The 11,705-nt window shown below is 40.8% G+C and overlaps 1 protein-coding gene across 1 annotated transcript in view; it reads left to right on the top strand.

Moving 5' to 3' along the window:
• Positions 1–1,787: 1,787 nt before the first annotated feature.
• The window catches only part of kdm7ab (lysine (K)-specific demethylase 7Ab), a 31,122-nt gene continuing 21,204 nt past the window's right edge, over positions 1,788–11,705 (top strand). The window contains exon 1 of the mRNA XM_066724412.1: positions 1,788–1,906. Coding sequence (XP_066580509.1) covers positions 1,809–1,906 — 98 coding nt within the window. The 5' untranslated portion in view covers positions 1,788–1,808. The remainder of the gene's footprint in view (positions 1,907–11,705) is intronic.

The following is an 11,705-nucleotide window of genomic DNA, read 5'->3' as shown; positions in this document are numbered from 1 at the left end:
GTGCACCCGTTAACACGCAGTGCCAAATTGATTAAAAGAAAACGTGCTGATAGCAAATTTGGCAAAAGAATACAATAAATCATAAATGGTTCGAATCTTTAACCTGATTTTCAACCAGCCAGGGGATGAGCTACTCTGGTAATGCTACACTCAATCAGAAGCTGTGCACACATCCTTACTCTGCTGGTCTTGAGGGCCCTTACAAAACCATTGCTGCACACTTGACTGTATTGCGTCACCTCGGTGCAGCGCCATGGGCCTCCAGCAGAGGCCGCTCTCCCGGACTGTTTATTCTGCATATATTTGTGTCGTTATTCTAAATAAAACCACACAATGCTGAGCTTGCATTGCTTTAAAAGGTGCTCCTCCTAACCTATAGGATATTTTCTCTTGTGAGATCAGGGGATACTTTGTAAATCAGCAGCCATGAACTTCAACTATTATGTTGCATTGTGGCAAAAAAAAAAAAAGTATATATTTTATTCATCTGTGTGTGTGTTTGTTTGTTAACTGTGCAAAAAACAACCTGTTAAGACCACTGCAACCGCACGCACGCACGCACACACACACACACACACACACACACACACAGCTGCAAATTGAGATATGATCCGACACAAAAGGTGGGCACACACGGACGCCCCCTTTGCACAGACACGCGTTGGTCGCCATACAGCCACACAGCGACCCCGATGCGGGAAGTAGGGGGTCTGCCAGCCTATTAGAAAGCCTATGAGAAGGCCCTCTGGGGATACAGCACTATAGAGACCCTCAACACAGACAGGCACGTACAGCACGACACACACGCCCGCCTGCACAGCCGAGCGACGTGCCAGCGCGAATAATATATGCAACATGCAGAAATTACACCACCCAATGCCTTCAGGTGCAAATACCTGAACTGATATATTCATTCTTATTTGATCAAATATAAGCGGTCTACTTCAATAGGTTCACGAAAGAGACTCAATTATTGGTCTAGTTCAAACAGCAGGAATTAGCTCAGCAAAGCGTGCAATTTATTTAGAAAAAAAAACATGTTTAATTAAGGCTAACGTTTTTAGGAGTTCACAAAAAGAAAGTTATCATGATTTGATTGATAGTCTGTGTTTAAACATTAAGGGCCAATTTGCAGATGAATTACTCAGTGTACTATAGTTGCAAATCCATTCCAAATGACCTTCAATCCTATAGGCTATGAATGTAATATATATATATATATATATATATATATATATATATATATATATATATATATATATATATATATATATATATATATATTGTTATATTCCGTACATTTCTGTAAACAGTACCCTTTATGGATTAAACTGGCTTTTGGGAAATATTGTTTTATTTTCTTGTTTTTGTAGTGATAATGAATTCTGAGTTCAGTTTTGACACAAAACATCGTGCGTTTCTAAATTGGATTATTACAATTAGGTTAAGCACGGAACCTAGACTTAGATGATTTCCCTTTCAGCACATAGTTTCGCAGTATTTCCCTTTCTCGTAGTATCTTGACAAACTGCAGTGTCTCTCTAGGGTTACTGGAGTTTGCAGTATCATTTATGTCCCCGACACGTTAGATGAAAGAGGGACGCCGCCGTCCCCGCGACGTCCGAATGGAATCAGAGAATCCGGTCACAGTGACGTCAGCCCTCGCCTGTCTCCGGTCACAGTCGTTTCCCACTTTTCCGAGGTCCGTACGCACTCGGGTTTCCCCTCGGCTGTTTCCGTCTCACCCCGGCGTTTTACGGAATCCCCGCCCCACTTGATCCTGTGCGTTGTTTGGGGACAGTAGGAAGATGGCGGCGGCCCCGCTGTACTGTGTCTGCCGGCAGCCCTACGATGTGAGCCGGTTTATGATTGAGTGCGACATCTGTAAGGACTGGTTCCACGGCAGGTAAGGGCACGATTTCCTCCTCGGTAGCATATCCCAAATCGGCGTAGAAATCGCCGAACGCGTGTCGGGAATTGCCTTCGGAAAACTCGGGGGGTTAATCCGATGTCAGTTCCGATCGCAGAGCTTAGGGGGGTCTTCATGTGTCTTTATTGTCATTATTTACACTTAAATGGATATGAGCGTGCAGGCGATATAATCTGACCAATTTGACGGTGTATTTTGAGGACCCGGCCGTGGTGCGAGTGCTTGTGCCGGGCTCTGTCAGTCCTAGCTTTTGCTGCTCTGTATTTGATCTCTTTAATTCGTTTTTGTCAAGTGTAAACACACAATGTTGTTCTAGAATGTTAAGAACGCGGTGCGAGTTCGACTGGTTCTCAGTTCGCAGGGAAACGCGCTTTTTGGAGGAGTTTGTCCCAGTTCCCCCAAGTTATTGGTTTCCACAGTCCGGGGCAGTGCGCGTCTTTGATTTGCTCTGTTTTGTGGCTGTTTGTGTGCATGTGTCGGAGCTGTCACTGACGGGTCCTATTTTGGGGAGTTTGTGGTTCTTTTCTTGTAGTAACCGTGACCTAGGGAAATGCGAATTATAATGTAAAGCGGCATTGCCACTGTCTAGAGTTGCAAAGACGATCAGTTAGCCAAGTTGGGGTTGCTTTCCCAGTTGACCCAGTCTCTTCCACTGGCGGAGACGCGATGAAAGAGCTTAACGTGCGTTTTGCGTAAAGAAAGAGTAGCAGGGAAAGTACGTGTCGTGATTAGATCGGAGGCGTCCGCGTTAGTCATTAATAAAAACCAAAAACTTTTGTTTCAGTTCTTCTTTTGTGATTCATTCACGGGGGTTATTCTAGTGTGTGGGTTTCTGATCCAGAGTAAGTTACGATCAGTTGCACAGTTTGTTGAAAAGGTGGCTGCATGCTACTAGCACTGATCGGGATTGCACAAACTTCCCAATTATGCTCTGGATTTGATTGCATTACAATTCTACAGCACTAATCACAATACGTCCATTTCAGGTGGCGTGGCACTGCGCCCCCCTCCAATAAATGTACTTCGTATTGTCTGTGTTAGTTGTGACTTCGAGGACAATGTGCGTTTTGGTGTCTTTCAGTTTCAGTTGGGATTAATGCAACTAAACAAAGACGTGCGCGGTTTGGACGGGAGATCCAGTGCGAGCTGAGACCTCCTCCGTCCCCGGCGTGTCCCTGTGCGGGGGTCTGTCTTGATGGCGATGTTTCGCGTAGTTTTAAGGAAAGGATTACACACGGGGACGGAGAAAAGAACGGTTGTTGTGATTGTGGGGGGTTTTGATTGACAGCCGATGGTCGGGCATTTAAATACCCCCCATTTAACAAAAACAGACTCCCGAGCAGGCCGAGCAGGGCCCTCTAGCGGCGGACGGCGGAGCTGCGTTTTAAAGAGACAGCAGCGTTTCTGACGTGTCAATGGGGAAACAAAACTAAAAACTACAAACTACAAACTAAAAACTACAAACAAAGCTCCCATAACTCAGTTTCTGAAGAGAGCCCGTACGAGATTGTAGCTTCATGTCTTGACAGACCACTAGTTGATGTGGAAATGATCTGTGTCAGACCTGAGCGTTATGCACAGTGCAAGCCGGGGGGGACTAGCTCCTGGCGGGACCTCCCTGCGCACCCATGTGAGGGGAGAAACGTGCAGGACAGCAGCAGCCTTGGGGTGTGGAGTCTGTTAAAGCCTTTCATTGCAGGTACTGAAAGCTATACATGTTACAGAGAGTAGTGGCCTGATCTATTTCGAAGTGCTTCATGACTTGGCACTTGCTTTACACATTGAAGGAAACTTCTCCTCTGCTGTCACCAACCGTTGGGCATGTTTTTAAACCCTGTAGGTCCACCTTCTGGGTGATGCTCCATTGTATGAGAAGGGAACAGCTTGTTAGCCTTGTAAACAGTACTACAAATCACATTTAACAACCTTCAATATCTCTAGTGCCCACTTTAATAATTCATACCAATCCCATAAGTCTAACACGTCTGGATCTTGTAAGGACGTCCATAAAGATATATGATTAACTTTCCAGTTTTTATGACATTATGAAGGGGGCATGAATGAGTTTTCTGGCAGGGCCATGCATAATCAATTATAATATTTGAAATATTTGTAGATGGCTGCTAAACAAATCTGTAAATCATGTGTTTATTGTGCATAAAAGGCAGTTATTATTTATTATTATTTCTACAGAAAAACAGAACAGAATTATGTCTGCAAGAATGCACTTGGAGAAAGTTTGCCCTTTGTACGAACAAAACGTGCATTTGTTTGACTAACCTGTATCTTAAGATACTGGTTACAGATAAGCCAATTTATTTCACTCTGCAATCACACTGCAGAAATGCAGAGCAAGGAAGCTGAGTAAATGGAGAGCAAGAATAATTCAGGCTGTGTAGATCCATACATTAAAGGAATCTGGTTCCTTATGGATAGTTAAGTATTGATAAATTAAGTGCAGGTCCCTTTTTGAATCTGTGCCACCCTCAAGAGAGTTTGGCAAATATGTCTTTATTGCATGTATGCTTGCTTATTTATTTGTCAGAGACCTCACACGAAAGAACCACCCAGCTGTCTCCAATTATACAGACATCTGCATTTAAAGTAACTTCTCAATCTTTAAAAAAACAAAAAAAAACACTTTTATACTGAACAATAGTGTTGAATGCATTAATTCAACACTTAGGCCTTCTAATACATATTTATACTTTTGTAATAATGCCTTGCCAGTAGCTACACACCGTTGTCTCATTTTACTTTCAGGTGAGTTTATTTTTCCAGTTGAACTGAAAGCCATCTGAGTCAAAATCTGGTTGAAGGGACTACGTGTAAGTTATTTGAAAGAATGGGTTAAAACTCTTATAGTACTAAACTGAAGAGGCTTAAGAAGTCTTATTTAATATACATTATATATTTACAGACCCTTTGTTCCGGATGAGCTTGCTGATTGAACTACCACTCAGGCAGATATGAGGAGGTGTTTGGAAGTGATCCGCTTTTACCTTCTGCGCTGAAATTATGTGCACGTCAGAGGAACAGTGCATGCAGCCTCTTGAGTCAGTGCACACTGTGTACTCTTTACATGTTTGCCTCTACAGCAACCATTTGGAAATGACATTTTGTTTGTGTTGTAATAGCAAGTCTTACATAACTAGTGTGGGCTGCCAAGAATTCTAAACTTGGGATACAGGATGTATGAGCTCAAATCTCCATTGCAACACTTGCCAGCAGATTAGCCGAACCTTCCTTATTGATGATTTTGAATAGGTGCACTTCCTGCAATCTTCCATATATATGTTTGTGAAAGGGGAAGGAAGATTTGCACAATGCACATTCTGATGGAAAATGAGAACTTAAGTGACGCATTGAGAAGCACCATTAAACAATATATATATTCAATTCAGAAATATATATTTATTTCTGTATCTGTAGTGTTTGAATAAGACGATTTTAATGCATAAAAGCAGCAAGGAACTGCTATGTGAACTTAAGGGTTCATGGAAGGGTCATGTACTTAATTAATGACCTATAATGCAACACTTGAGCCACAGTTATGTTTGTTGAATTTTTCTCTTGGGTGTAGCAGGTGTTATTGAACATTAGAGTGATATTGTACAAGATGATGCTCATAATTTGCTGCACGTGGACGATCCAATCTTGGTGAAAGGAAAGTTCTTATTAATTAGGTTGTGCACAGTGCTTAGGAAAAGGTGAGCCAAAAGCCTTACTTTGAATCATGGGATTTGATATTATGAATAATTAAAGTATACATTTTCCAGCCATTGCTTTTTGCACACACATTTTAGAGCAATGCTATATTGTGGAATTCCACCTTTTTAAGCTTGGTAAATTGTTTTCCCATTCTTGTCTGAAATATTCTTCACCAAATTAATCAATTCCCACCACAGAATTGTTAAAAGGTCTTTTATTTTATAGTCTTTTTTTTTTTCCTTTTCCTGCAGAGCAAGATTTGTGATCTAGTTTCTGTGAAAGTAGATGGAAAATATAAAAGGTGCAGACCTTGCTAGAAACGGGTTATTTGCACGACTGTAATGTGCTGTGAATAGTCGTCTTTTCTGCTAAATGACAGTTTTGGAAAATCGGCTCAATTTAATAGGGACTGACAAATTGGCACTGGTGCAAGAAGGCTTGGAAGTAGTAATTTTTATTGATTGAGATTGGTTGCGTTTTGAGAAATCACAAACACCAGTGTCCTCAAAAAAAGGAAAGAAGGCAAAACTAGACAAATTCTTTTACAGAAAACACTCTCCTCTTTATACAGTTGAAGAAATCAGTCGGAAGGATTTTTCTATGGATTGTTTAATGAAGGAATTATAACGGTTGCTTATGTTGGTGCTTCTTCACCAGTCCCCAGAAGACCTAGTCTGTTCCCTGATATGGCCGATTAAGAAGGTTAGGAATCTTTTGGGTTCCTGGTCTTGTGCAGTGTGTTCCTATTGTTCAAACTCTCTTGTCGTCTGCAACTCAACTCTCCGCTAGGATTATACTGTCTAGCCAGTCAGTGGGATGTATTATTATCAGGCAGTGAACGGGTTTGGGGGATTATAAACCTCTTTGCAATTCCTGTCAAGGCTTATGCTGTGCCAAGCGTGTTCTGTTATATACTGTACTTATACAGTAACACCTGCAGTATGTGCCTCGTGTGCTTCCAGAGACGCATCACTGCATTCTTGATTGCTAGTAGGTGCAAGACACTGGTTTAGATAAATTCCTTTTTTTTCTTCTTTTTTTTTTTAATCAAGATCTAATTTTCTTTTGTTTATTCAGTTTTGTTTCTCAAAAGTGTCTTTTGATTCTTGCGGTTAGGCCCTGGCTTCCAGTGTACAGACCACTTACAAAAATAAATTTGCAGTTTTCAACAGAATTGGGAATTTAGTCTGTTTACGTGGAGAGAACCCTTCCATATGGGAAATGTCTGTTTATCCCAGTGAGTTCAGTTAAGAGCTCCAATCTTAACTTAAAGTGCAATGTTATGGATTTAATGCTAATGTTAACATTAAAATAATGTAAGCAGCACTGACGAGTGTCTAATCCTAAATAAACGTAGACAAGTCTTTACCATTTCTGAAAGCAGAAATGTTTTTTGAATTTCCACATTGACAAGAGAAAACACTTCCAGACTTGTTTATGAAGTGCTGGGCAAGACAGGATGGGAAAACTGGATGGGATGCCATGAGATGCCTTAACAAAGGACTTTTTTTAGGCCCAAAGCAAGCAATGCCAACCAGCATTTGGTAGCTACTATTTAGTAACTGCTGCGTTTTGCTTTACTTTGAAAGATTGAACAAACTGGATTGTTTCAAGAGTTTAGATAATTGGCTGCTTCTTTCCCTGATGTAGGAGTTCCATGTAATAATATTAGTATTGTGCTCAAATGCTTTTCCTGTTGAGTTTTGTTGTGCTGTTCACTATAGCTGTCCTGAAGGAGGGTTCTAGCATGGTGATGCATCATGTGAATAAGCTTTGTGCAGTAGAAAAAGGGAAGATTGATAGAGGTGGTGCTCGGCATGTACAAGTTCAAAGCCTCATCCATCACTGCCTCTCATGGATGGACATGCTAAAGAGAGATGGATGATTCCAGTCATGTATTTATCCCTAATTATGACTTCAGTACCGTGTTTTTTTTTTTTTTTTTTTTCTCCCACAGTTCCGGACAAAATTAACTTGCCGTGATTGAACTTTGAGTAAGTGTGTCGTGGGTGTGTTTGTGTGTGCTGTACCATCCCTAAGTAGATTTGTGATATCGCTGCAATGTGCATATGTTTTTTATCTAGCTATATACCCATGTGTCTCTGATCATGCAACAGTGTTGAGGCATAGGCTGTATATTGACTAATGTTACATGGGTAGAAGAGCTTGTAAGGCCAAAAGGTTATTTCATTGAAAAACTTGAGTGATTGGTGCCAAAGATATACCTGTTGCCTTCTTGATAGGTCTCTCTTTCTTCCCTTTTTCTGTTAGGCAATCCTTTTGACTCATAAGGATTTCCCTCCACCCCAGTGGGAAGTCATAATCCGTATAACAAAAGTACCAGCATAGGTTCAGATCATCTCATATTTTATGTGTTTCAAGAATAAGACAAATTGGAGGAAAACGGACATGCTGATAAAATTCAATCGGTCAAAATCCGTCATACAGGCATTATTTTTTCAACTGTTTGCGTTCCATTTTTCTCTCTCCTCACCTCTCCCCAGTGTGCTTGCAGTGCACCTCATGAAAGGCGGAAGTATTTACCTGTCTGTACGATTCATTTTTTATTTTGTGTTTGAGGTTGGGTGGTGGTTAAAGCCTTGGTAGTTGAAACCAAAAGCTTTAAATGTTAGCATTAGCAAGGTTATTGTCTCAGCACTTTTGTACTTTCTAACTTATCAAGCCAAAAAGTAAACATACACCTTTTCGGTTGGTGATCCTGGTAACATTATTGTTAAGATTGAGTGGTTGGGGCTTTGAAAAGGAAAGATTTCTTTTTGTTTGTTCTGTTTTTTTGTTTTGTTTTCTGCTGCTTTCCTGTGCACATTCGTTTTCTCGAAGTGTCCGAGGCTGCAGAGCTGCGTGATGTTCTGACAATGAAAATAAGGATGTCTTTGGTTAGGTTTCCTGTCCTTCTCTTTGGTTCATTTCCTGCTGCACAATTATCTGTTGAATAGGCTTTTCTGTGAATTTTTGTTTTGAAGAGATGTATGAGGATTATGCACAAATTATACAAATAAACAGTCGAGTATCTTTATGAAGTGAGCAGCAGTGACTCGATAGTTGTACATCAGGAAACGGTTCACAGGATGTCATCTGTCTCTGATGCACTACATTTTGCTTAAGAACACGATCTGCAAAGTCGTAAATTCAAGGGCATGTCTCTTTGAAGAACCGTGGTCTCATTTCACATAATCCGGTGTGGAAACATCCTATTGTGTGTTGGCTTCATTGTGCCACAAAGATGCTTTCCCTTGGTTAAGCAGTTCCCTGGAAGCGGCTATTCTAGCAATTGGTCGAATTCTGATGCAAACACTTTAGGAGGATTTTCCAACAGATTAGAGCTGTTTTTGGATGTCAAGGTTATATTGCCTGCCTTCACATCTGACCAATATGTGAAGGCGAAACCAGTGACAGTTGCAGAGTTGACAGTTTTGTTTCAATAATAAGGAATCTGACTGACTGTACAGCAGACAATCGGTCATTGTATCCCTGCATAATTAGAGGCTAGAACAGAATTGGGATAGAGTGGCTAGGTATCCATGTAGTTGGATCAAATTATCCTCTTTAGTGAATAGTCATAGTACGACTGCTAAGTAACTTGCCGCAGGTACCTTTCTTTCTGAGAGTCTCAGGGAATTGCTAGTGTCCATCTCTGTAGCCTAAAATATAGTAACGGGAAGGAACATTGTCAGTCGCTTCCTTGATTTGAGTTTATGATGGAGGAAGTGTACGATGATGCCTTCTGCGTCTAATATAATGTTTTGACATTAGGTTTAGTTTAATTTTTGTACTTATGGTTCACCCTGACCAAGCCAGTCAGGTTAATAACTTTTCAGAATTGAATGAAGGAATCGATAAGAGCATATGGGTTTGCTATTGGAACCCATCCGCAACTTCCTGGAATCATCCCATAGTTGGACAGAGAAATGCAGGAGAGAATGTTGAAATATTACTTCCTTTGTGTTGGTTGGTACCAATGTTCAACATGGTTGGCCTGGAGCTATAGCTGAAACTGGCTATATTGTTGTCCTGAGGACCACTTTGTGGTGAGCAAAATTGTAGTGACCCTTTTGTCTGCAAGGGTTTCGATTTGTTTTTAGTGACAGTCTTCTGTTGGCACTCTTCATTGCTCTTGTGTTTGAATACTTTCCACTCTCTGTTATTCTCAATAAAAAATACAATCCAAGGACAGACTTTCCTTTCTTATACTCACTTGATCCTTTATGTTGTTTGAGGCAAGTACACTAAGTGTGTGATCACAAATCACGAGAAAAATATATTTGCACTACATACTACAACTGTGTAATCTCTTAAGATTCAACAAACCAGGAAAATATGACTTTTTCAGTGTAACCACCCCATTACAAACTTGACATTTACTTATCCCTGATACTGTCAGAGCATATCTCTAGCCTTCAGCAAATCTGGAGCAAGATTGTACCATCTACCATTTAATGGCTTTGTTTATTGATTTATCTAAACACTGATTTAAGTACTAGAATTTAAAGGTGTAGTTGTTTCACATTGTTTTAGACTATCTGAATATGAGAATGAAAGACGTTGTTTATGAGCTGACAGGGGTCGAGGGGGGGTTGGGCCATGAGTTTGCCAACGGTTTATGCTGGTAGCGTGTCTGTTGTCCCCATAGTAACACCCACACTGTTTAATTGCTCTAACTAAAGCTCTAAAGTGTGATACGCTCATGTGTTTTTCTTAAGTCTTGAATAGGATAATGCCAGAGTCCTTTAAATAATGTGTTAGTACCTTGCAATTAATCTGTTTGACTGTTCTTGAAACGAATAGGCTGCCTGGGGTTTGTGTAAATTGTCAATGCTGCCAGGTGTGCGCTATCTGCATTGGATCTGTTGACAGGCTGAACTCTCCCCTACTGCTCCCCTGCCCCCTGCTCTGAAAGCAATCTCGAGTGCCATCGGAAATCCTGGGTTCCTATTTCAGTGCCGTTAAAGCCCTGTTGTGGGGTTACTACTTAGACAATCGTCCCATTTCCCCCTATTGTCTGTCTCTGCAGGTTGTCCTAGGGAAAACACAATGAACTCTTGAAGCAAAGCTGACTAATGAATAACTCGCCTTCACAGATATCTGGCCTTAAAATTGTCTCGTCTCCATTTACCTTCGGATGGGCCCTTGAATTCACCCTGTCAGGTCTTCCTACTTCTGGAGTGATCCAATGCTATTTACCCTGCTGATGTTTGCTTCTTGGCAGGCTGCATTCATTGTCTCAACTAGGCTGGGAAGCACACATTAAGTGGGAAAGGGCTAGCGATTTGTCAGCAGTGAAGAGAATTACAATTTATGCTGGAATGGTACGGAAGCATGGGCTTAATTGGCAGCTTCATTATCCAGAATAGTCCAGACGATTTGCCTTTGTGTTGCTCATGTTTCGATCTAACCTTGTATATCAAGAGGATGCAGTATAATTGGTGATGTAGTTAGATGCTTTACCATGAATGTTATCCAAGGCATAAAGCCGCACACAAGGGGATATGCTACTGTTTGGAGCTGATTGCATGATCATGTAGCCTATAATTGAAGCTAGTGGTAAGTTTTAATCCTTTAAATAGGAATATCAATTCTGCCATCATCATCAAGGGATCCAACCGTGATTTGAATGCAATTGTATGTTTTAAAATCAGACTAGAATGGGAAGGCATACAGTTTTTGTGGTTTCTGGTCTCCTAGCAGTATTCTTAAAACAAGTTAAACTGTATTGCAGGCTTCCCTGCTGCTCTCATTCCAGACAAACCAAAATAAGGATAATGAATTTCACACAGCTGTGTTTAGCATGTGCATTCCTCAAATGAGAGGGGACGAAACTTGTACATAGATGCTCTTCTGTAAATGAGCTTGCAGAAGGATGGGAAATGTTGTTGACATTTTCTGAGTTGGCTCAGCCAAAACCAAAAAAACTTATGCTATTTGTGTAGGTGATGGGTCAAATTAAAAATCTGTTCAGCATGTTTCTGAGGTGCTTTCAACAAGATACCACAGCTGAATCTTAATGTGCTGTCTCTAATGGAGAAAATAAAATCAATACAGGGAA

Source organism: Amia ocellicauda, chromosome 15 (assembly GCF_036373705.1).
Source record: "Amia ocellicauda isolate fAmiCal2 chromosome 15, fAmiCal2.hap1, whole genome shotgun sequence".
NCBI lineage: Eukaryota > Metazoa > Chordata > Actinopteri > Amiiformes > Amiidae > Amia > Amia ocellicauda.
This window is presented reverse-complemented; position numbering and strand designations above follow the sequence as displayed.